This window comes from Thunnus albacares, chromosome 23, assembly GCF_914725855.1.
Source record: "Thunnus albacares chromosome 23, fThuAlb1.1, whole genome shotgun sequence".
NCBI classification, from domain to species: Eukaryota; Metazoa; Chordata; class Actinopteri; order Scombriformes; family Scombridae; genus Thunnus; species Thunnus albacares.
In genome coordinates this window covers 21,171,206-21,198,729 of record NC_058128.1, presented here as the reverse complement: position 1 = coordinate 21,198,729, position 27,524 = coordinate 21,171,206, and the positions used below count along the sequence as shown (strand labels likewise).

At 37.9% G+C, this 27,524-nt stretch overlaps 1 protein-coding gene across 3 annotated transcripts in view; it reads left to right on the top strand.

Moving 5' to 3' along the window:
- The window catches only part of LOC122975392 (fish-egg lectin-like), a 35,145-nt gene extending 13,152 nt beyond the window's left edge, over positions 1-21,993 (top strand). For 2 of the 3 annotated variants that reach the window (XM_044343814.1, XM_044343813.1), the window contains exons 2-7: positions 2,100-2,206; positions 18,944-19,157; positions 19,295-19,531; positions 19,623-19,840; positions 19,937-20,064; positions 21,542-21,993. In XM_044343814.1, coding sequence (XP_044199749.1) covers positions 19,103-19,157; positions 19,295-19,531; positions 19,623-19,840; positions 19,937-20,064; positions 21,542-21,683 — 780 coding nt within the window. In that variant the 5' untranslated portion in view covers positions 2,100-2,206; positions 18,944-19,102 and the 3' untranslated portion in view covers positions 21,684-21,993. Of the gene's footprint in view, positions 1-2,099; positions 2,207-14,404; positions 15,149-18,943; positions 19,158-19,294; positions 19,532-19,622; positions 19,841-19,936; positions 20,065-21,541 lie in introns of those variants that run through there. The other variant, XR_006400654.1, reaches the window with a different exon arrangement.
- Positions 21,994-27,524: the final 5,531 nt, after the last annotated feature.

Below are 27,524 nucleotides of genomic sequence, written 5' to 3'. Positions count from 1 at the left end.
TATTTAATAAAGAGACTGTCTCAGTCTTACTCTGTGATTTTGATGCAGACCTCTGCACAAATTGCTCTTTTCTGTCATTGCTAATTGCTCAATGTTGAGGAAATGACCACTGCAGACTTGTTCTATGGAAAGTTAGTTACAGTACTTTAGAGAGTTACTTTTTATTTTAAAATGCAGCGATGATTAAAATTCAGTGACACAGATGTTGTGTTGTTCTGCTACTGTGTGATGTCTTGCCTCATTTCATACAGATGTTACATGTCTGCTTTTTGAGATTTTGGAGACAAAATTCGTTGCATTTAGCAAATTAAAATTGTTACAAAAGTGAGCCAAGTCACAATGTAAAATACTGTACAAACATACAACCGTATATTTGATATATACCCAGCAATGCTTAACTTTTCTCCTGCACTGACTCCGAGCTGTTGATGGTGATGCTTGAGGAGACCTACAGGTGAATGTTCCCTGGGGGTTGTTGATGTAAGGCATTGTGGGAAATGTTGAAAATCACTAACTGAAACTGCCTATGGGCAAAATCTATTGAGTGTATACAAACTAGCTTTGAGAATGCATTGATTCACACAGATTGCTAGACTTCTGTACTTTTATGACATCAACTGAATTGTTGTACTACTACTTGTCTCTGTTTCACTGCTTGCTTTTGAAAATTGACCTTTTCTCCAGTGGGTCCCCTGGTAAGTTGTTACAACTCACACTGAGCTTGGTGCAGACATTTTACAACATCCAAAATGTCTTCCATCTGACACTGGCATTTAGTAAAGCCTTTAGTAAAGGCACAATCTTAAGTCAGCCTTCCATCTGTGCACTTACTTGTCAGATATTCTTATTGGAATTTCTCTGAATGTTCTGCTTTTATCTGATCTTTCAAAAGTCACATCAATATTTTGTTGAATCTGCTGTCAGGCCAAGTTGACTCCTGCACTCTTTACTAACAGCCACTACATGCTTCAAGTTGGATGATATTAAATGTCAGTTGGCTCAGGCCTGGGAGGAGAGACTAGTCTGCAATTCTTAGACAGTATAACACTGATCACATCGAGAGTAAAAAATATGTAGAAGTTAAAATGAGCACAATATGTAACACAAAGGGTAGAAATCTACCTCTGTTGGCTGTGCTTTCATTTGTATTGATGAATAACATAAAACTGACAAGAAAACAAATGAGTGCTGACAGACATGCTGCCTTCCTTTAGATTCTGATTTGAGTTGTTCAGCAAATTCCACAAAAAGGTATTTTGGATGTTGGCTCAGTGTGCGCTGTAATGATCTCTCAAGACTGTAGTTTTAGTAAACAGTCAAACCTCAAAGCAGCCAGCAGGTGTTGTTATCCAGAGTGACTCACAAGTCGGGATCAGTCTTGTTCAGGGATAAATTGTTTGGAGTGTAAAACATGCATTATACAGACAGATACCTAGCTATTACCTGTTATCATTGTTCACTGTAGCATTAAACACCGTTGTTAACAAAACTGATCGATATTTCAGGAAATGCAATTACTACATTTGGTAGATGTCTTATCATGTCTGAATGAAGCTGTAAGTCATCCCAGTTAGACAAATCAAGTGAATATCTTCCAAAGTTACAGCCTTTTTAGTTCAAATTTCCCTTTTTTTTTGTTACTATCCTTCCATTGTAGATCAACAAGGAAACACTGTCCAGGGAAACACAAGGAGGGAATTTTGTAATAAAAAGACTTAAACTTCAGATATTCACTTGATTTTATTCATTTGGATGGCCTAAGCCTCACGTATGCTCCAGATAAACCTTTTAGCACATTTTTGCTCAAAACAAGGTCTGTGGATTTTGGCCTACAAAAGCACATTTGGAAAGGATCAGTCCCCAAAGGTATTCAGTTTACGATCATAGAAGACAAAGAAAACCAGCAAATATTCACATTTGAGAAGCTGGAATCAGCGAAATGTGGGCATTGTTGCATGAAAAATGACATGCCTGTGATGGTTGATTTGTGAAAAGGTCTTTTACTTAGTCTTTGATAAACTAATCAAGTAATTGTTGTAGCATTTGTGTGTGTGTTCAGCCGGGCAGGTTGTGACTTGTGTACCTCTGCTGGTTGTCAGGGAGCCAGCTGAAGCTGTTTGGGGCCCAGCAGCCAAATATGACATCCCCCTCCTTGAATGTCACAGCTTTATTGAATTCTCAGCTCTGATTGGTCAGTGAAGGCTTGGTGAGTCCTAAGATACCATCTGATCCATTTACCATTTAGTTGATTTCTAGTAAAATAAGTTGTGACAGTGCTACTTTGCCTGTGTAGTCAAACACTAATCAAGGATGAAAATATTCACAGTATTTTGTTTTCAGGGATATTAAGTTTGACAAGAATATTTTATATTAATTTCATGTCTAATACAAACATAGTTCCACGAATGGTTTGATCTTTGCAAAGACTGGAAGTATTCTGTAGTGTATTCAGAGATCACAAAAACTTTCATAGCAGTTCAGAGGATGAATAGCAATCAAATGGGGTATAAAAAAGTAAAACTCATGCAATCAAAATGTTAAGCATGGAAGTTTTATCAGCAAAATGTACTTAAAATATCAAAAGTAAAAGTAGGCAGGCAGAATGCTCACTGTAGTGTTATATCATACATTATTGCATTATTATTACTGATGCTTTAAGGTTTAAGCAACATTTTAATATTGAAGCTGCTTGTGGTAGAGCTAATTTTAACAATTTTATGGCTATTTTAATCAATGGCAGTACATCAAATAAAATCTGCAAAGTAACTAGTGTCAGATAAATGTAGTGTTGTACAAAATACAATATTTCTCACTGAGATGTAGTGAAGTGTAAAATTTAAATACTCAAGTAAAGTAGGCTACAGATGGCCTCAAGATTGTACCTAAGTACCATATTTGAGAAAATGTACTTAGTTGTATTCCACTGTTTAACCATGGATGCTAAAACAGCTTTGGCAAAAGATTGAACATTTATTATCTAATAAAAAATTGCAATTGAGGATTAATGTGGAATTGATACTTAATGGATCTAAGAATCTTAGATTTATCCCATCTCTGTGATGAAAAATCAAGCTCCTTCCATATTCATTCCTCACATACATTTAGCTTTTATGCAGTCATGCGCAACTTAAAGTGCAACAGAAAATTTCATGTCACGGATTATACTTTATGACTTTATTGTCCCTATAAGGGCATCAAACAGAGCAAGTATATTACAAAAGCAAACAGTAAACACAACGCTGCCCCACGAAGATGAACACCAGTAACTCCACTTTCTCTTCAAAGTCTTGGGGTCAAGCAGTGCCTCTTTGTTAAAGGAATTTAGGCCACTGACATTTAGTATCATGAAATTGAAATTAGCCATCGGGATGGATTGAAGACTTGGGGGGGTGTATATAACACATACATGAGTGCATGTATGTGTTATATAGCGCCGGGGCATCAATTGGTCAATCGACAGGAAAGTAATCTATTGCAACTCTTTTTTTTAATCAATTCATCATTTTCCTCAACTTTTCTTGTAAAAGTATCAGGCATTCTTAGGTTCTGGCTTTTCTCTGTCTTGTGTGAAGTTAAACTGAATACCTTTTGGGTTTTTTCTGTTGGTCGGACAAGACTGGTGGCTTGGTGATATAAGCGTGTGCTTTGGTAAATTGTGACAGGCATTTTTCACTGCTTTGTGACACTTTTAATTGGCTGATCAATTGTGGTGATAGTTACAGTTGATGTTGGGGATAGAGTCAGGAATGGGCCTGACAGCTGGTATGGATTTGGACTCACTAAAGAACACATTAAAAAGTTGGATGCTTTCTTTCATGTGATATGATGTGCTGCAGCTTTCCTTTCTATATTTTGATGTGTCTCTAAAAACAACCTGTATTCACTTGAGCTTTTTACTTCAATTTTACTAAATAAGATTGGTAATCATCCAACAGGAGGTCAGGGAGTTGAGTCAATTTGTTGAATGCTGTAATGCCATTGAAGTGAATCTCTGATTACCCCCCTCCCTTGTCTCCTCTTGATTAATAGCACACTTAACAGCACGGCTCTCCTGCCCCCTCTGCCCCTTTGCACTCTCTTCTTCTTGAAAGCATTTTCTCATAAAGCAGGCAGAAAATCAATAGCTTTTAGGAGTGTTTTGATGTCTCCTATTTAGATTACATAAAGATTACATGAAGATGGACATTTGATGAAATCACTTCATAATGTTATATTGTTGTAGTAATCGGAATGAGGAGAGACGTTCTCTATTCATTCATTATGTCATTCTATTTTCTATTGATGGCTGGTGAAGTCATGAAAGCACATTCTTTCCCGAAAAAGTACTCTTGCAGACATCAAGTTGTTGATGTCTAGCAACAGTTAGCTAATAGGAGAAAGTCTGGGCTGTTAACATGAGCAGTGACCGCCACAATAGCTGAACAAGCTGAGTGCCATCTGTGAATGCTTTATGAACAGACAATGTAAATTCTTTCTTCATGAAGATTATTGTGATAAACTACAAACTATTCCAAATATTCTGAGGTAGAGCTTGAGAACACTCAGCTTACTTCATGTGAGAAGGTTGGCCAACCAATAACTGTGAGCTAGCCAACAATGAACTTATCGAATCCCTGAAATGCTGACAAATAAATCATGTTTTATAAATACTGTTGAAACTGCCAAGTTTTACCTTTATTGTTTCTCTACCTTTGCTGCCCACATGATAATGACCTCCAACATGGCCGACACAGGTTGCCTTACGTCACCTGAAAACCATCTATCGACAATTGAACAAAACTAAGACTCTTCTGCCACGCATATTGGTGCTTTGAGCTAAATGCTAACATCAACATGCTAACATGCTCACAATGACAATGCTAACATTGCTGATGTTTAGCAGGTATAATGTTCACCACATTCACCATCTTAATTTAGTACGTGAGCACACTAACATTTTCTAATTGGCACTAAACATGAAGTACAGCTGAGGCTGATGGGAATGTCATTTGTCATGTATTACAAGTACAAATGAACATTTTGACCTGCACTGACCATAGTTGTTCAAATTCACCCAGAGGGTGTCATGAGTGTCAGAGTACCAAATCTTGTACCAAGCCATCTATAGATGTTGAGATAGTTCACTGAATAAGGGAAAATTTTGACTATTGGTGCTAGATGAAAAATCACCAAAGTTAATAGGATTCATCCTCTGGTCACCATGAATGGCTGCACCAAATTTCTTGGTAATCCATAAAATTGTTGTAGAGATATTTCACTCAAAACCACAAATGTCAACCTAATGGTAGCACTAGAGCAAAGGTCAGGGGATCACCAAAGTCAATTGATTTCAACCTTAAATGAAAATTGACAACCTGAGCATTCCAGTGACCCCAAATGTAAATGTATTGATCAGTCCAGTTGATGTGATTGGTAAACAAACATTTTCCAAACACAGAGATTACTGTTGATTCAAAGAAGGTGAAATGATTAGCCCTGCAGTGTCAGTATTGCACTGTCTCCTTACTGGAGAGTGAAATGGGAAAAGATGCTGTAGATGTGGAGAGAGAGAAAGAGAAGAAAACAACCACTAAGTGCTGATAAAACAGGGATGCAATTTTCAACCAGTGTAATTTCATCTGTTTTCAGTGAATATTCTGTCATTCCATCATAAAGAGACCTCTACACAAACTCACCAATGGATCATTTCATCAAATACACACTGTCGGTTCTCCTTACATCAGGTGTACAGAGTAAACAAGCACATCAGTTAATTTAGTGGCTGTACAAGAAGAATGTATGATTGTGAATTAAGTGACAGAGGTGATTTTTTTTTTTTTCCATCCACACTGACCATGGCAACAACAAGCTTAAAATGACTAAATCACACCACCACTTTATTTTTAGAGTTGTGTGTGTGACTATCTATTCTAATTTCTTTGGCCACAGTCCTGGTCTAGAGCCAGTGATGTATGAAAATATTCATATTCACAGGTATGTTGAAAATCTTGGAAATTCACATAAACATGCTCACAATACAAATCAATAGAGGTCACACATGTTACAGTTATTACCACCTTGGAATTAGATGCATTTTCAAACACATTTCTGTGTAAAAATGAAAACTTTAGGAGGCCACAGGGTGGATTACTGAGAGATGATGCATCACACAATCTCAATCATCACTGATAAATAGTATGGAGGGAAAATAAACCTGTTTATATCTGAGAGGTGTTCTCTATCAAATGCCCCCCCTCATTTTGAATGGGAATGATAATGCTTCATATTATCATCCGCAGCGTGATGTGATTTGATTCCCCCTGGCAAGCAAGGATGCAAACAATATCAGAAGAAAACAATTTGGTGCAATTTGGCGTCGAGCCGGCCAGCCAGCTGCTTGTTAGGGTTCACATGTGAGATGTATGGGTAATGGAGAGAATTGAAATGGATCATCAGCCAGGGGCCCCATTTCTCAACACATTTACTCAACAGGGTCTCATGCTGAATCCCAAATACTAGCAGCTGCTGCTGTATGGTCAGGTGGTTTTATATTATATATGTTTATCCTCATTTGTATTTCTGGTGTGTTTTGTCAAACTACAAAAAACTACAAAACAAAAGAAAAATGTGAAGGTATTTTCTCCATGCTCTCCTGCAAACACCTTTGTGATCAAAGTTAAAGGCCCTGCACTTGATTAACATCTTAGTCACACTCCTGTTAGTTTTTTTTTTTGCAGATGTGTGTGTGTGAGTGGCACAATTAACATTTTGTCACTTCTCTCACACTCTGCTGCAGATTCTACTTAACAATGTGACAACAAAGGCAGTAGAGAAGACTGCCAGCCAACAAACATGAATGTAAACAGTGCATGATTTGAAATCTTTAAAAAAGTGGCTTTCTAAATGTTTTATGAGGAACAAAATGCACTCAACATCAGATTTTTTTTTTTAAATTACATTTTTTAATTTTACTGGGGAACGTTTTTATTGAAAATAATACTGAAATCCTTAAAATAACATATAGAGGTAAAAACTGTTTCATTGGCCTCAACCACTTCCTAAATAAGTTGAGCATTACTATTTACATAGTGTAAGGAACTAAAAGGTGCCTTCACATCTGCAGTTCGGTTCATTTGGTCTGAACTAAAGAAAGACATGACACCTTGTTCCCTTTAAGTTCTGATCTGGTTCATGTTCACAATGGCTTTTTTACAAACTAAGAGCTCAAAAAATTTAAATAATTTGGATTCAGTGATTGGACAATTTTGGTGATGTCATCTTGCATCATCAGCACAACATGGATCCAAGTGAGGAAATCTAACTCTGGTGACTGACAGCCGGTCATTCTGCATTTTATTGAACCTGTTTATTTATCTTCTCTGGTGTTACAAAGATATAACTGACTATCAGACTACATCTCACTCTCATGGTGAAAATACTGGTGTCATTCTGCCCTCTGGTGTATTGAATTTGTCTCCATAATCAGCAGAGGATATACTGTAGCAGACTTGACGTATAAATTGCCATGATTCCAGTCCCCCATTATTTTATGTTGTACAGTATATTGATAAGATGTAGCATAAGGAGTCTGTGAGTAAATCTGATAGGAGGGAATTTTAATCTTTTATGTTATCACACTGTCTGTCATTCCTCCTCAGTTTGTTTTCTCATTGTCCAGAGACTCCTTTCAAACTGTAAATGTCACTGTTATATTTAATATTGTTATCAAAGAATTGCCCTCCATGTACATTGATCTTGAAGATGGCAATATAAATATTAAACTTAATCTTTTTTTTTTTTTTAAGGCTGATTTAAGGTTGGTTTTGTAGGGATGGGAGAATATGTGCAGGAAACATTGACACATGCAACACAGAGAAGAAATTCATCCAGAATTGTTCACCACAAAAATGGTAATACTTTTATCTCATGTTGTTGCCAGAAGTGTGTGCACGTATGTACAGGAGCACTGCAGCTACAATGAAAGGTATCCTGCAGAGTTGAATTGAAAAATGCGGGCCTGACTTTTGATGTGTAGAAGTGAAAATGAATAACTAGCATAGTTCAGTGGCTGTCTCTCTTTCATGTTGGCATGACTCTATGTGTGACAGTCACCAGGGTGCATGACTCTACATCAGTTTTGCAGGTATCATAAATAAGATCTGAGGCAGATTTCATTAAACATGGCTGAACTTTAATCCTAGCTCCCGTCTGTTATTTATGTAAATTGAAGCAGTCATTTAACCACAGGTGATGGTGGAGCAGCTGCAGAGAAGGAACTTCTCACCAAATCCTCAAATAACTCTCTGGTTGATTAAACGGATTAGAAGTTGCTCCCTTAGCACTTAGAGGTTTGCTTTCAATGAGATGCCCTGAAAATAAAATGAACTTCTCATACTTATTGGAGGTTTAATCACACACTGCTTCCAACTGCTCAGCAGCAGAGACAGCAACAGCCTGTGAGGTATAAAAGATGATCTTTTCATATAAGCCCTAAGCAAAGTGAAGGTTTGATTCTCGCACCCCAAATTTTGTAGGAACATAAAGTCCCTCACAAGTTTGCACGGTACAAATTTATAATACAGGTAATGCTGTCGTACAAGGTACTACATATCAAATCAAGTGGGCATTTTCTGTGTACTGATTACTTGATGCTAATCCGGATGGATTGCAGTTTTCAGAGATGGATTGCAGAGATTTTTTTAGGTAGTATGGAAGTGAAACACAGCTACTAACTGTGTACACTATGTATTGTATACTAGTTTTTAAAATATACTATTTTTGCAAGCAGTGTACAAAGCAAGACTCTGCGGCCATGCTAGTTGTTCTGTGTGCTTTGAGCTAATTACTAATGTCAGCAAGCTAGCGTGCTCACATTGACAACACTAACATGCTGATGTTTAGCAGGTATAATGTTTACCTTTTGTCACGATCGTAGCTAGTGCGTTATCATGCAATTAGCATTAAAGACAAAGTACAGCTGAGGCTGATGTGAGTGTTATTTGGAAATTTATCAAAGTATTGGACAAATTGATATTTTGACCTGATAATGACAATTTAAGGGACTTCACAAAGAAAAGGCAAAATAATTTTCTTGGGATGTTAGTTATTTTTTGACTTGCAAGATCTTTCTGTAACTCTCTTACCACCCCCTGCAATTTATTTTATTATTTTGAAGATGTCAGGGTGCCTCCATTTCCTTTATGAAATGCTTTGACAAAGGTGAACATCACAGCATACTGACAAATCAAGTGTTTTTTTAGTACGCATACCAGATTACACTTAATTTTGTCACTTTTCCAGTGTGAACTACAAACTCAAAACCTGCTTAGAAATGCTATGCTGTGGGACACTGCTTCTGTCACCCTTGTGAGGTCTCTCTATGTGGAGCTGAAGCACCACTGGAGGGCTCTCTTACCCTCCACTGTCAACACACTTAATCTCTGCAAAGACAAGAGATGGTGTGCTGGAGCAGATACAAGCTCCCCAATCTATTTGAAACTGGTAGTAATTTTGCACAGACTCAATGAAATGGTTACTGTAAATTTCACAATCTGTGTGTCAATATGTTTTAGCAAAATCCCCAGATAACATATTAGCAGCATCAGTGCAACAGGAAATGGAAACATGACACTGGAGGATTGAGTGGATGCATGGTTTCATTCCAGCTAAAGATGACAGCAGCTGATATCACCCGTATTGTGTTTAAGTAGACAGGAGGACGTGATCACTGTTTCTACCCTATGTCTTGCCTGGCACAGGTCCAAAAGATAAAATGTGGGAAGTCCCAATTTTGGGAACTTGTAGTGATAAAGCACTCTTAAGCATAAATGCAGTTTAATTAGGTTTAAGAAAAACAAAAACATATACTGTATATGTTTGCAGACTAGCCAATCACTGCGAAAATGTAAAGATTTCTCTCTGAACATGTGATTAATCATGTGATCACTTGAGTCGCTCTTAAGTTACTCCTACACTTCGCTGTTAGTGGGAGTAAGTTGTTCAATAAATGTGTCTTATGATTCGTCTTCAGCAAATAACTTAAGCCTTTTTCACACATAGTTCCCAGTAAGCAAATCACCAGTGAAAGCATTGGCAAGACAATACAAGTCATGGATTCAAATACGTCATTAATGGAGCCTTGTGATTGGTTCGCTTGCTCCACATGAAAGTCTCTCATCAGACAGACCCTTTATGTGCTTGTCCCTGCAATGTTACTGCTTTTATTCACAACACAGCCGCTCCAGCATTTTCCCTGAAGTGTTACTAGGTCTTGAGGTGGGAAATTTGCAGTAAAGATTTCCCTGAATATTGATCGCTGCTCCCATTCACACATGACCCCATTTAGGAAATGTTCCCGAACATTTGAGGGATAGACTGCATGTGTGAAAGGGGCTTTTTACTCCTTATTGGCTCTTTGGAGCATTCTTAAGTGTAAATGTATTTTTATACTTACTATACCAAAACAGAAACTCACTTTATCTCTTTTACTTGTCTCAGATTTTTCTTCTCTTTGCTATTTTTTTTTCACTCTATCTTTCAGTGAATTCCTCTAAATCTTATCTCTCTCTGTTTGCTTTAGCTGCAGGCTGTCAGTCCGGTTTGTTTGACACTTATTGAGATGTGACACCTACCTGACACAGATTATACTTCAGATATAAACTTTGACAACATGAGCATTTCCAAATATTAAACAACTTTTTTTTTTTTGCAGAATTCAAGTCCACTTTTCTACCTAAGCTTTGTCCCTCTTGTTTCCAACACAGTGGGTTGAGGCGTGGAGTTCACTGTTCGTTCCTCTGTGTCTCATCTGCAAAAGTATCCACATAGATGTTACAATATGATGCTGCACTACATTTATACTGCACTTCTCTTGAACCTCAATAGTGGAATTGTGTATTTTTTCATCAGTGGCCATGAGGTTCAATTTCAGGAAATTCATTATTCATTATCTGTAATGTTATTACACTATTTTATAATATAATAATAAATATTTTTAAATTATCCATGTCACCAGTGTGCAAAGAGTATTTGCTAGTGTTTATGGGTTTCATGTGGAGGCACATTTCAATGTAGGTAAAGGAAAATGTGTGAAAAATACACCAATTAGTCATTGTGATGTCATACAGAGACTGTTGTTGTGAATTTAATAGCTTCTGGCAAGTGTCGCACAAGCCTCGTAACCTGAGGGCACAATACTGGAGCAGGAAGGCAAAGAGGTTGTTTGGTGTATGTGTGTATGGGAGGACAGAGTGGCGAAGGTGTCAGAAGTAGTAAAGCTTCTTATCGTATCCCCTCTGGCTATATTGATCATGAAGTCAAGCATGAGATGAGAGGTTGTGATGAAATGATGCTCTGAAATTCAAGAACAGGCAATGGTGTGTGTGTTGGAGATGGCACAAGACAAAGATGAGGAAAAAGAACTTAAGAATGAAATCAGATGTTTGAGCAGAGGGCAGCAAGGAAGGAGAAAGAGGCAGAGAAGAAATGTAGATTTTTGCGTTCACCTCATATTAAAAATGGGAAATTAAAAGTGTATCAGGTTGTTTAAAAAAGGACCCACATCAACTCAAAAGAGTGGAACAGTTCTGGTGACACTTCACTCATCAAATGCTCAGTATGCTTCAAACAAAGCGCTTGTCGGATCATCAGTGTCTGTAACCACTTGATCCACATCTTTCCGATGTTGGAATTGTGGAAGCTGAGTCTGGCAATTTTTTAACATTCTGAAACTGACATCCTACAAGCACACCCACTTTATGCAGAGTTTGAACCTCTCTCAAGCTATATTTTCTTCGCGTAACTACCTCCATCACTTTTTGTCTATACGAGTGAGGGCAACACCATGAATGCACTGTTATTTAAATTTCACCACAAGTGTCAAATCTCGCTGCTCTCTATGATGGCAGGCTATTTGTTCTGCCTTTGGATTACTTTATTGTCTCCTTAGGGAAATTTTTCTTGGGCTCAGCATTGCAGCATCACAAAACATTTATCTCCCAAACATACTAACATACATACCTCACATCATTCATACAAGAGAAAAACAAAACAAAAAAAAAAAAGCAGTACGACCAATGGCATCAATAAAACCACTACAGCTTATATAACCAGGAAAATTATATTGCACCAGTATTGCACATTGTAGCAGGATATTGCACATTCAACATATGCCCAACAACTGAAGTAAAATGCTCTGTGACCATGTATTGTTCCACCAACACAGCATTTAATTGTTGCTGTTTAAAATCTTAATGGATGATGGGACAAATGAGTCTTTTTTATAATGGTTCGGTCTGCAATTTGGAACTCTAAACCATCAGCCAGAAGGTAAACGCTCATATTCCAAATGAAGAATGTGAGAGGAATCATTAAGTTTAGATGGGTTCAGACAACACTTTGTACAAATTGTCGGGGAAAAAAACAATAGCATTGGTTATTGGTTAAACTTAAAACCCTGTGCTTTTTACTGGACTGGCAAGCAGCAACCTCTTGTGGTTGTGTCTGTGTAGACTGTTAGTGGCACCCGCAGAACTAGCATGGCATTATTAAATTGCTGCTAAAAGTCTTGGGGAGGTGGTAAGGGTAGATGTTTTGGGCATGGAAAGTATGCAGTTTCCTTGGTTCACATGCTGTCTCCTGCCAACAGTCATCATGTGTGTGTTTTTAAACTACCCATATTAAGGCAGTCTTCCTTAACCATAGAAATGGCAGATTATAAATCACTCATGTGAGTCCAAGTCTAATGACAGCAATTAAAATCATATTGAGAGACAGAATGAATCCAAGAAGCTACTATTTAGATGTCCCTATATCACCTTATATTTGGCTAACATTGACAATTGAAATCAAAACACCAAAGCACATGTCTTATAGTTGTAACCCTCTAAATTTCTGTCCTGCAACATCCTGAAAATGGCTAAGACTCAATGTGAATCGCAACTGTGCTTCTTGGTGACCTGTTTGTATTCCATAGGTGCTTCAAAGCAGAACACAGAGTGACTCTGTGATTTATCTCAGAGAGAGCAGAGGAGATAAAGCTAAAGGCTTGAAGAAGCAGTTTGGGAACAGTTTATTGAATGATAATAGGTAGTATCAAGGAAACTAGAATTGGGAGTCTAACAGAAATTGTTTGTCTCCTGAATTTTCATGATCAGAGGAAACTTGAAGTTCTTCTGAAAAGGAGCAGATGGCAGATGTGCACTTGGCTGTTCAAAACAGATAAATGGCTGGATGCTGTCAAGAGGGTCTTATAAATATACAGTATACCCAAAAGGCAACTGTACCTGTCATGTACAGTCACTAGTTAAGCTGCCAATATGTTTTATCAAAAGGGCTTGTCAGATGGTCGAACAGCTTCAGCTCTCCCCTGAATGTCTCAGACAATTCCTGGAATTTTCTGAAACCAAATGGCTTCTCACTCCATAGCCAATGTGACTGTTCATAACAGTTAAAAACACTTTTGCCTCTTGATGTGGTCACAGGAAACCAGTTCTTTTCAAGCATAACCTGGCCTTTAGTGACCTCTCCCTATTCAAGCAAAAAAAAAGAATTTTCTTCAGTGATTAAGAGACAGATGAGGTTTATATCTATTAATACTTCATCTAGTGCTGCTATACAAGTGAACTCCTCAGTTCAGAACTCTTTTCCTAACAATGATCGAACATATGGTTACCTCTGTTCCATACACTATTTTTGTAGCAGTGTAATATGACAGTTTGATTTGACATAATACACTGAAAACAATTACATTCCTCAAAAAATGAGTCCCAGTTCTGACAAAAGTGTAACTGGCTTACAAGGGGCTTTGCTAATGTGCAAAAACAAAAATCCCTTTTACACATTCAGCAAACACAAAGCAACATTTGGAGTCCTGTTTCTAGCCACCCGAGAAATGTAAGTCAAATACTCACTCTCCTTTTATGCCTTCACCAACCTTTTATGGAAATATCTGTCTCTTTAGCTGCTTCACTATGTTCACCAGCTAGTTGCCAACATTGCCAGTCTGCCATTCGGCGCTGGACAGGTAGGGTAGGGTTTATCAGCTGTAAAAATAAAATGTTGAGCTGAAAGATGCTTAAAACACCCTGTAGAACTGAGGGGAACTGCAGAGTTGGTGATCATTCTCTGTGGGTTTGTCTCAAGCGACCCCTTTCACATTACAATTATTTGATCCATTGTTAACATAAAATTATTAAGTGTGGATGTAAAGGTTAGAGATGTATGCTAAAGGGACATGGTTAATTGCTCTTGGAACAGATGGAGGCCCACACAGCTACAGTGAAGCAATTAAGTCCACAGTATGTGTGTTATAAGGTATATATGGTGAATTGAAAAGTAATAAAAGACCACTGTAGAGAACAGAGATGTTGTGTGGGCATACTTATGTACTTAGCACTGTTCTGACTGACCTCTGTTGCTGTGATAGATGGCCTCTGACATCAGAGGGAAGGTGGATCATCAGTCTCATGACTCATGGATGAAGAGCCTCTTGTGTATACAGAAATATACTGGGTCCCGAGGCTTTGTGGAGCCTCAATTCACAGAGGCACCTCCATCAGAGTCTGTCCTCCAGGATAGTTGAATCCTTTGGGGCTTGGTAGTACTGCAGATGCCTGCGACCTTCAACCATCAGTCTTGAGGTGGGCTGTCAAAGAGCGATGATTTAATGCTAGCTTCATGGAGAGAGGAGGCAACAGAGGCTGGCTGATTTAGATGTTTGGGACACTTATATATCTACACTGAGGCTCCACAGCACAGTTTCACACATTCCATTAATGTATTGGTCTCATTAAAATTCTGAATAACAGAGGATTTATGAGTTTACACCTGATACCTTTTACCTGCTCAGCAGTCTGTAAAAAAATGAGGCTGTTTACTTCTGCCTTGTGCTATTTAGGGTCAAGGTAGAGTGACAGAAGGGAAACAGAGCACTGAGTTATAGAGACAAAGGACTGGGAGGGGAGAAGAGAATAAATCAGCAGTAGAAAGAGGGTTACAGGACATGCTTTGCAACCAACCTAAAAGAGACATTGCTTGACATTTGTAGTTTCTAGTGAACAATTATTGTTAATATGAACTATGTTTTGAACAGATTGACAATTTAGTGGTTCCAACTTTTTGCCTTGTGATCCCTTTAAAATAAAGCTGTGAGTATTTGTGACCACTTCAACTACAGACGTTTTTTTTCTCCTTCCGGATTTGTGTTATTTGAATCATTTTGTGGTTTAAAGATGTAAAACCATCCAGTCATTCATAAGGAAACAAAGATTAGCAAAAAAGTCTGAACAAAAAGACATCATTATGTGTAAGGGCTATGTCTGCTCTCCTATCCTGTCCTTAGACTCCATAGATTTATCTTGAGATCCCTTGGCAGTTCTAACACCCATGGGAACTATCTCCATAAAAATTCTGTAATCTCTCTGTCCTTTTTTGTCATTTGGTTTTTTATATTTATGCACAGTGTACATAAATTCCTCATAAAACAAATTTGTCCTGAGACAAATCCTGCCGTACCAAATCCTATTGACTAATCATATGCCATTTGAATTGGCATTCAACACAAAGACTGGGAACCATCATGGTGCTTTATGCTGATTGGATGATTGTAGCCTTGATTTTTTTGAGAAAACCTAAGTCCACAAGTACTTGTACATGGACAAATTAGGCAAAATTCAGAGTCAGAGTTCAGCCATTGAGCTGGGGCCATTTATCATGTGAAATGACATCAAACTTTGCAGGATTGCTCATGACATTTTATATCAAATAAACCATAACTACAAGAATTTGGCAACATGAAGAAAAGCAGGATGTAATATCAAAAACAAGTTAAGCACTGGATTAAATTTGTAAGATTGGAGAAAAATGTTATTTTTAAATTAAAGATGGCATATGCTGAATCTTTTCGGTGTGTGTAAAAATCTGTCTTGAACAAATTCATGAAGATGTCAAACAGAAGAGGCCCCAGAATGGAGCCTTGGGGAACTCCACAGGTCATTTTTGTCCACTCAAATGAAAGTAGTGGTAGGATTCAAAACAGTTTAGTACTGTGCCAGAAAGTCCCACCCAGTTATCCAGTCGGTCTAGTAATATGTTGTGGTTGACTGTGTTGAATGCAGCACTGATATCCAATAATACTAATACTGAAATTCTGTCTGTCTGTGTTTAAGTGAACGTCATTGAAGACCTAAGAAGAGTAGTCTCAGTGTTGTGGTGTGGTAGAAATCCTGACTGGAAGACATCAAAACAGTTTTTTAGTGCCAATAAGTTTTTCAGCTGTTTTAAAAACTGCCTTTTCAATGATTTTACTTAAAAATGGGAGGTTCGATATGGGCCTATAAATGTTCATTAGTGAGGTGTCTAGATTGTTCTTTAAGAGTGGCTTGATGATGGCAGTTTTCAGGGCAAGGGGGAAGAAACCTGAGAGAAGAGATGTGTTGACAACTTGTAAGGAAAAACATGCAGAGAGAGAGATTAAATGTGCATCACTAAATATATCACTCTACTTACCTCTTATACTCAAATTAAATCAAATCCATTTAATAAATCAGGAAACACTGAATGAGACAATTTTGAAGTTGTTGAGAAGAATCTTGTTTTATGTCAGATTTTTTGAATCTCCCAGTATTTTCAAATTTAATTTGTGCCAACTACATGGATAAGTAAATTAATATCCAGACAAACACATAACATACAGTGTGTGAGCAAATATGAATTCACTGAGTCAACCTGTGACAGAACAGAAAACACTCTTCTTCCTTGATATCTGAACTTCTAAACTCACCACTCCTCTCCAGCAAATTCCACTACTACTGCCTCTCAAAGCCTCAAAATAAGCACAGTTCACACATGACATGGGTTTATCAAATGTAGATGGCAACAGATTAAACCATATCGGGATGTGTGACGACCTAATGATCTATATGTTGCAGATAATATGTAAAGCTTTGAGATGATCCATGCTGGAGTAAAAAATAATGCCAAGATTTGAGGAGAGAGACTGGCAATGCTGTGACATCAATCTGCCACATCATATCCCCAATCCAACTGTCCGTAGAGGTACAAATGTAGCAAGAGGGATTAACATAAGCAGCAACTCTGGGCTTCAAACCAGAGTGGCTTTGGAATTCTATTTGTTTGGTACAGAAAGCTACAGAGAAACGGAGTCAAACCTGTTTTTTCATTATCTTGTAATCATTTGTTCACAACAGTATGAGGTTACTGTAATGTGCATAAACACATAGGCATGCAACATGCACACACATATTTTATTGAATTTTAAGAGAGTATTTTTGGAAATATACATTTTTCTATCATGCTGTCGTAGTATGGAGCTAGAACCAGGAGGTGATAGTTTAGCATAGCATAAAGACTGGAAGCAGGGTGAAACAGATAGCCTGATTCTCTCCAAACTTTAGCAAGGCTTTGAACCAACAGTCATGCTAGTGCATGAGGCTGTAATGCTCATTGTAAAGAAAACCAAACTGTAACTGAAACATTGACTTGATCATGGCCCTGGATGAAAAGTCATGAGACTCACCAAATTTGCAAAAATTCAAATCCACAAACTGTTGTTTTTATATTTTTCGTGCTTATCTGGATAAAACAAGAAGACACAACATGTTAGTCAGCTCTAGAGGTGTTGGTAGGTGTATTATTGTTTGTAGGCTAGCTGTTTTCTCTGCTTCCTCATTCGTAATTTGTAGGTTAAAAGATTGTTTTTGATTGATAAGTTTGACCTCCTAATCTGTTTGTTACATACAGTGTGTTCGGTATCACAGAGATAAAAATGTGCAAGCCAGACTTCACTGGACATGAATTCTGTATGATAGAAGGGGAAAAAATACGATATTTTTTCCCATGGGTACAGTCAGACAGTGCTGTCAGACTCAGGGTTTGGAAGTTACTGGGTTGTTGCCATATCTTTATGGCAAGATATGTATCTTTTTAGATCAGACTTCCAATGAACATGTAACTAACACAGACATTCCCCTGTAAAGTACGTTCAGTATGCAGGTCACATGAAAGAAGATGTCAAACCAGGTGAATATTTGAAATGAGCTGTAGGATTAGCATATTAGAACCATGGGGATAAACTTGAAAATCGGTGCAGTGGCCCTTTAGTTTCACTGTAGGCCCTATAGAGCTATACTACTACAGTGCTATAAATCAACAATATAACTGCATTGCAGATAGATGATGCAATGCACATAATGAATGATTAGCGTTTGACTTTAACCAGTCTAAAGGCTGTGGTTTTAAATACTGGATTCATCTCTTCTATTAAAGAGAAGATAAAATGTTGAAGAGAACAAATATAAATAATGTGGGGAAAATAGATTCATTCTTTTGGGGGTTGTTAAAGTAGGATTGTGAAACATAAATAAATTACTGTAACAAATGTGTATCTGTAAAGCTGATGTAGGCAAGCCACCTTAAGGGCAATGGAGCCTGTTGTTAACAACTGTATACAAGTCACATCAAGTTGTTGTACTTTCTATTGCGTTAATAAAATATCGGTAATTTTGGTGAATTTGATGATTATGCTATTGTGAATCTGTTCCTACAGCAAGAAAAAGTAAGACAAACAAAAGAATCAAAATCAAATCCCAAAAATGCTGTATATAGAGATTACACTCCGTCATGAAAAATGTCATTCTTGTCTCCAACTAGTTCCAAAGGCTGAGGCACCTCATTTTGGATAAAGAGCTGTTTTTTGTACAAAATTCATTAAAACATAAATTTTATAGTTCCAGAAAATATTTTTTTTTCTTCAATCATCTTGTGATCGTTGGGACAATAATAATTTTACATTAGAAACAGATTAAAAGGTTTATGAATCATGCACCTGTCATGTAGCATGTCTTTTTTTTTTTTTTTTACTTTTATCATGATTGTCTATAATCACATCAGTACTTTCCAGGCTGGTACTCAAAATTTCCTCATACCTTCCCTGAAATGCCTGCAGAACCAGTTTGGCTGTAGTTAAACACAAGGTTCAGACCAGTGGATCTGGACTATATAAGCCAGACAACCCTGATGGGATGTAGGACAGCAGCTCCACAGAGAGATAGAGGTACATCCAGAGGTGCACTGCAGGTTACAGACTCTCAAACAAAGAGACATCATGAAAGCTGTCGCAGCCTTCTTGCTTGTGCTGTGTTACCCGGCTGTCAGTCATGGTAGGTCCAGTTGTTTAAAACATTTTTAAATCCCAAAGTTGTTTGTCGTAGCCATTAAAGGTGAAATTAGTGTATTTTTTTTTCTTTAAATGGATATATAGTATCCACTCACATCACTGATGGTTTTCGCTTCACAGCCTGGACCTGCAGGGAGGCTCCGCAGCTGTATCATGCTAGGCAGATTGATGCTGGGCAGGGGAAAGTGGTCGCGAGAGACAGCAACAATTATGCGTATTTCCTGAGTGCATCATCTTGGTACAGGCTGGGCTCAACCAAACTCAAGCATGTCTCAGTGGGACCTGCAGGAATTTGGGGAGTTGACACCTCAGACAAGGTGTACAAATACATAGCTGGCAACTTTGTTCAATCTTCTGGTAACTATTATCACAGACAGCCAGATTTTTACACATTCACATTTGCCCGCTGATTAAATTATCCGTACCTCTGTGCTGAACTTGTCTTCAGGTCTACTGAAGCAGATTGATGCTGGAGGTGATGGCCAGGTTGTCGGAGTAAACTCTGGCTCACAGACCTTCTGTCTGAGACGTACCTATGCTTCGGCCTTTAAGGGAGTGGGCACCACCAACTGGAATTCCCTATCAAGGACTATGAAGTACTACAGCTGCGGTCCACTGTACGGATGCTGGGGAGTGGACACAAGTCATCGGGTTTACGTCACACAGGTTAGACACTGCAGCACCAGTGTAATCTCATATTCCTTTTAACCTTAACCCCATTCACTCATTGATCATGACAACAACTTATGCTTCTTACGACAGACCATCACACCAACCACCTGTGGCATCTCTAGCTGGTCATATGTGTCTGGGATATCTGCGAAAATGATTGAGGTGTCGACTGATGGAAGCGTCTTTGCACTGACTACAAGCGGCCAAGTCTACCAAAGGTAAGCCTTTCATCTATGCAATCTGAGGGCATTCTTTATTGTGGAAAGCATCAACAACATTCTAGTTAGTACAATAAATATGGCAAGCGCAACAATAACACTACTACAAAGATCATCATAAGTCATCATAAAAAGAAATATTTAATTATTTGTGTCGACAATAAAAATAAGTAGAAGATGCATACATATACAAACTGTTATTAACAAGCTATGCAACTGCCAGAAAAGATACTAAGAGAAAGAAGGCTACAATGCATTAAATTCAAGTAGTTTGGTTCACCAAATAACCTTTAAAGTCATGTAAAGCAATAATAAATATGTGTTCTGAGTTTGTCAAACCACAGAAAAATGTCTAATTAACCACCCAGCCAAATCTGAATGATTAAAAAAAGTTACCAAGTATATAAAATTAGGTTTCAAAATTGTGGAAAAATAAGCAGTATTCTGTGCTCTGAAACGCTGAGACTGTGTCCACTGAAGGTGCTGAGTTAACAACGGTATAAACCACTGTTTGATTGTCACATATCTTGTAGGTAAATGTGGACTTGTTTCGGTAAAATGTAACTTGAATGACTAGTTAACAAGCGATTCATCATCAGTCATCGTTATGTTAAATTATCATTTATTCGGTGTTTGGTGCACTTAACGTGACTCACTTCTCTGCTGAGAAGCAACTTCATTGTGGCCATTACCCTTGGAGCAATTGCGTCTCACACTGTGCTTTCTGGTGAAGTGCTGCCCTAAAAATGCTCTTCCTCTGGCCAGGGACCTCCCAGCTGCACAGCTGGTGCTCGAAGCTGAAGCCGCTGGTGGCGGCAGGTGTCGTGTTTATATAGTCGGGGGGGTCATGCTAGTCACCCCTCTACGTCATAGAGCCACCATTTCAGGCCCGTCCAAAAAATCCTGAACACAGAAATGGTGAAAAACAGTTTAACACTTTAACTCCACAATTCAGTACTACATAGTTCAGAGTCTTTTCACATTTTCAAGCAATTATTTTCTAACATCTATGTATGAATATGATATGTGTTTGAAAAGAAATCTCTCATTTTCCTTTACACAGACTTTACGCATAAATTTTAAAAGTTTGTGAGAGTACTGGCAACTTAATCCATGCATGAATTTCCAGCATGCATGCTTACTAAATGAAAATTTAAAATAGAAATAATTACTCCTTAAGTAACATAATGCATCACAGGGTTTCAGTAAAGTTACATCAGCAGTGCTGCCCTTTTCAGCTACAATTACCCTCAAGAGGAATAAAAGTCCCACTTGTACATGTAAGAACACAATCACCTGTGTTTGACTGAAGAATTTTAATAGTTTTAAAGTATGTGTTCTATACAAATCCTGTTTTAAAGATCAGTAATATCAAAGGTGGAGAGTCTTCATAACGCTCATTAAAAGCTTCTGCAGGAGGAAACAGTCGTTTAAGTTGATGGTTTCACAGATTTCTGTCCATCTCCTCTCTCAACAGAAACGGCATCTACAGTGGTCGTCGACTGGGCTCAAGTTGGAGCCGCATCCCTATGTGCTTGCACGTCAGCCACCTGAGCTACGACCTGGGCCAACTTTGGATTGTGAGCCAAGGTGGTATTATTTTGAGGTGCACACACTAATGTGTTGACTGTCCTTGATTCCTTAATACAATGAAAAAATCATCAGCATTTGAATTATGCCAATCTAAGGCTCTGATTCAATCTTTTTCTTGACAAAGTGAAAAATTGGTGTAGGGAAAATAAGTGATTCTTTAATGTAGTGTGATTCTCTCTCTAATGATTTAGAAATTATGCTCAAAACTCTAACTGAAACGTAAGGTCACTACCTTGAGGGTAATGGATCATGTTGTTAACAATTCACGCATGTAACATCTACCTGGTATACTTTCTGTTGTCTTCAAAATTATAATAAAAATAATATGCAAACTAATTTCTGGCTTGTTCTTAATTAATTTAATGATTTTGCTACTGTGTGTTCATATATTAAGAAAATGGACAGGAAAAATTGAGATGTAACAGTATGTATTGAGAATGGTTTTGAAGCTAGTTGACGCACAGAAAAACCTTCATCTCATAAAGTTACATGTTATGGCTGCAACTGACTTGTACATTTGACTGACCAGCACTGAAGCATTTTAACCCCCTTTGAGTCCTGCTGGTCATTATGAAGCTTTTTCTTTACATTTTTGGGCTCTTTTATATGTTTGCATATTTAAACGTATAAAACTGTGAAATGTTGTGAAATTTACAGTAAAACATCAGTGAAGGGTAAAGTTGGGTTTGAGAGGAACACTTCTTTCTAGACTCTATTGCTGTGTGAGGTACCGCTATGCTGATGACTGATGCTCCTTCATAGGCTTGTGCAGCAAACATCAGACTCTTTGAATCAGTAACTTATCTCCTAAATGCAAGGAAACCAGAGGATACATTTCTGACACTTTTCATTCCAATAATGATTTCTTTGAGAGACCTTTTGAGAACAGCATACAATTATTTGATTTCTTGAAGAATCAGACAGGTAGGTTTAATTGGATGAAACACTGTTATATTGCAGGAATGGATCGAATTGTTTCAGATGTTTCATGCACTGAATGAAGTTCCCATGCTTTAGACTTCTATCTACAAAACTACTTACTGCTATAATGCTGCAAAAATATTCACATTTCTTTGTTAATTCACCAAACTGGCAGTTTGAAGTTGTTCAAAAACATCTGTGTTGGAGGGATTTTGTAACTTTTCCAACATATAATGGTGACCCTACACAAAGCACTTTTTTTTCGTGTTCTCTGACTGACTCCAGATTATTAATTGCATTGTTTTGCTTTGTCCTAAACAGTGACAGGAAAAGCAGAATACTGAATATTCAAACCACTAAAAGGCATTATACCAATTCTTATTAAAGCCCTAAGTTGCTTAGAGGACGCTAGGGGAAGTTCACCTGTTTCACTTGGAGGGGGGGTGGGGGTTGCCTCTAAGGGCCGGAATCTTTCATTTCTCCCTGTTTGTTTATCTGTGGCATAGACAATTAGAACGCTTAGCTATATGATCATTTCCAGTAACAGTTTATTTATTTGGTCTCATTATTACTCATGGATTTATAGAGCATGGACACCAATACTGGGGTCTACATATTTATACTGAAGGGAAAAACTACTTTGATTACTAAAGGGGAATTCTTAACACTGATTTCACACATCAAAGTGTGTTTCCAATTGTTGGGGAGCACTACTGCAGATGTGACAGAAGTAGAATAAAGCCTCCAGAGGGAGCTGTTTGAAATCTGGTAAATTTGCCTCTAGTGATGTCACTTGAGTCAGTGTCTGTTGGGGCTGAAGACTACAAGACTACAAGAAAAAAAAATTGACAGGGAAGAAGGATGGATGGAATAAAAAAGATATCTCTGGATCTCCTGCATCTATTTTGATCCTTCTTTTTTAAACAGTCTAACAATAAATTGGCGGAGTACTCTTTTAACATTATATCGCAATCTAAATAGGAATTAGATTATATGGTTATCTAATTCAACCTTTAAATGAATTGTTCACTGCATGAGGTTCCATGCATCTTAGTTTGCATCTTCACATCTACTAGAATGAAAATCATCAGTTTCCTTTAAAGCTCTAACAAATAGCAGTAAGATGCATTTCTTCTTGAAAGTTAGTGACATGGGGGAAAACTGTCCTCTCAAGGACCTCTAAGGCCCCTTCCAGATGCTGTTGTCCTGTACAATACATGAAGAATTCTTTTCAAAGGCCAAAACTTTCACGGATTTGGTGTGCAACACTGCCACCCCATGTCCAGTTGAGTAGCTGCACTCTCCCGGTCTGAGGGCTGCAGCTGCTCGCTCTCAGCCTGAACAGTCTGGCTGCCCCCTCCTCCCTCTAGGATCACTTTCTGACACTTAGCTTTTCCTGAATGTCAATATGCTGTTCTTAATAAAGTTCTGCTCAATACCAGGCAAGGCAATTTTATATCCATTAACCTTGAGGTGTGATCTTTTTTCACATCTTTTAATTTCTGTGTGCCACCTTTGTGGGGTGGGACTCCTTTCTTTATTTATATAATCTGGAAAAAAGCAACAAAAACACGTTTGTCTTGAAGGCACTTCTGGCTACTTTAAAAGTATTTTATCATTCAACAGATGGATTTCTGACCTATATGGAAGAGGATCCTGAAAACATCCCTAGAATAGTAAGTATAAAACCTCCTACTGTAAATTTGAATCTCCACCAAACACAGCCAGCTCCACCTGACATCCTGCCCACTGCCTCCTGTATAATGTCCAAATTATTCTTTCTCTTGTCTTGAGCATGCCTCTAGGCCCAAGATGCACCTGGGTTTTACATTCATGTTATAATATTACCTACAGGAAGACATCACCTGAGGTCTGTTTTTATGAGACACAGATGTGGATTAAGGCTCACTCCAATCTATTTAGTATCACTCACAACCCACTTTTATAAATGTCTAAAACACTTTTAATTGTAGATTGATTGTCAATGCCTGATAAGAAACCAGTAAAGGTACATTTTCCATTACCACAGAATCTATAGTAACTGAATTTTGAGACAGACTATATATATATAATATATATATATATATAAACAAAACTGTAAGTCCCTAAAAGGATGTAATGATCATATGGAAAATAAGAAAATCCCTCACTCCTTCAGAAAACAAAATATACAAACGCCACATTTTTTGTTCAGGTCTCTGAAAAAACTCCTGGAAAACTGTATTGATTTTGAAAGTCGGAACAGATTATATTGTTTGTTAAATGTAACATCTCTACAGCTACACTTTTTTGAATATTGAATATTATAGGAGAATAAATAGATAACATACAGATGTAACAATCAGCCATTGCCTTCCAGGGATAAGCAAACAAATCAGAGGCTGCGGTCGAAAAGTCCCTCCTATTGTCTTTTCCTAACCACTTTTCCTTGACCTCGATGGAAAACGTCACGAGGTCAAGGAAAGATGTGAAGGAGAAGTCATAAGGACTTAAGAAAAGACAACCGCGGTGCTGAGAGAATCCGACTCCACTCACACTGGGCAACGTCATTATGCCACGGCAGATGTTACTGATGTGGGTCTGCCGTAGTGAAACTACAATTTTCTGAAAATGGACTACAAAAAGAGCATCTTAGATACTTCGCCCCGTGCGTTCTTACCGTGTTGTTTTATGCAGGGTATAGAAACATGCACAACACGGTGAAAAATAACTTCATTACAATGGTCAGAATTGAATTTTAAAAAGGAATATAGGCTGCCAGTCACCAAACTGAAACGAAATTGTCACATTGAGAATGTTTGCTCACGCTCGCCCTCCTGAATCCCAATTATTGCATGAAAATAAATGTTAAATATCAAGATAGACATCACATGTTAGGCCCACAAATATACTACGGTACATATCATCATTCTGAAGTTTCAAACATGTTGAATTAAAAACATCATCTAACTTGAAAGACAGACTTCTGTGTTATGGTTAATATGCCGATTATTATCTGTTATTAGTCTATAATCCATATAATAAACTTAAGAACCACCACACACAACCCAAACACTTTGAAATAGCCTATTGACGTGTTTGTGCTTTAAACTTGATCTGGTTGATACAGGCTGTGGGTCCGTGTTCCCTCCGTCCAAAGCTGAATTCAACTGGTTTGATAACAGGATAAACAAATATACAAAGTATTGTTGCCGCTTTTCGTGTGAAGAAAGCCGCTGTGCCTGGTGCGTAAATGCGCACAGCGTCTCTCTTAATGGGAGTGATCCCTGTAAGTATTTAATAAACTCAAGTAGATATCTTTCAACGTTACAGTCGTTTTAGTGCAAAAGAAAGAAAAAGTGGAAAGCAGCGTAACATCATTGATTATTCTAATCTCCAGATGCGTCGACAGGACCGGTTAGGATCTAATATTAATTCATGTTAATTGACAATGTTTCCTGGTTGAGCTATAGTGGAAGGATTATTAAATACCTGCAATGATTGATTATCTATCTATCTAATAGCAAGCATAGTCAATGACTGTTTTTGTAGAGATGCAGTAGGGGCAGATAATGTAGATATAACAATAAAAGTGAAAAACAAGTTGTTTCCCGGGATTTGGGTTAATTTCTATTCCAACGGCGATTTGAAGACGAAAACCGGAAAAGCACGTGAATTTCTGTTTTTAATTCATATGAAAAACGTATAATCCATTCTGTATTTGTTTATCCTGTTATCAAACAAGCTGAACACATCTTTGGATTCATGGACCGCCGTGGGTGTGTAATGTGAGTTTAATCGCTTGAGTTTGTGAATGGTGCGTCGCTTGCTGCCGCAAGCAATTGTGGGACGAAATCATCTCCTTTCCTTCGGTAAAGGATGTCCAGTTGTACCTTATGCTAAAGGAGATTAGAAAGGAAGCACTAAAGCACCTCTTCTTAGTATTTGGAGAAAATCGACCAGCTCTTATCATGGCTGTCACTTCCAGGTCATTTCACTCAGTTAGGAACCTTCTGAAGCAAAAAAGACTATTTGACTGCAGCCAGAGTCTCTGTAGGAAAAACTGCAAAGGTTTCCAGAGTCTCCACAATTTGTCCGATTTATGATTAACATCATGTCTCAGTTTCTCCAGTGGGAGAAGAGCCGTTATCTGTGGTATACACATGTTGCACATAGGAACATGCGAGGAAGGCCACTGCAGCAAAATGCATATTTTGGCCAGAAATAAAAGAATTTGGTGGCAGTTAGTTGAGTGCTGTAGGCTATTTGTCATAGCCATCATCTGTAGGGCATGCAGATGAAAATTAGCTATAAGCTAACTCAGTACAGTACATCAAATGGTAATATTTATGTTTTTCGAAAGGGAGGCCACAGATTTTACATCTGCTAAAATCTGCTCCATAATTGCTAAACTAGTTCGCTCTCAAGTGCTAGCTTCATCATGCTAGCTCTCATTAGCAGTACATGTGATATGGTCACCTGTTGAGCCAGCTTCTTCTAACTGGTATGTGAGCCAGTCAAAGAAAAAATAGGAAAGTCTTTGTCGTCCTGCTGTTTAGGCATCTTTGCAGTGGGATTTAACTGGCAATTTCAAGTTTACACTGAGAAAGTTAGGAATTTGTTTAAAGCATGGAGCAGAGCAAGATCTTAAGTGGCCTTCTTGCTCCAGATCACGTGACCCTCCTCCCAAATTACACTTTTTAAAGAGGCATAGTCAAAGTTAATTTTTAAAAACATGAATGCATCACTCACTTTTTTAACATTGAAATTACAGTATGCACAAGTTGCAGTGGCAAACTTCATGAAGAAATTACTAAAAGAAATTCCAAAATGTAGGATGAGCTGGTTTGATCTGAAACTTCTGGGGCCAGATGCATAAAACTCTGTGTAGATTCATGACTACAACTGTGTATGCACAAAGCAAGAAATATGCATACGCATTCTTTTCATCAAATTTCTAAAGCTGT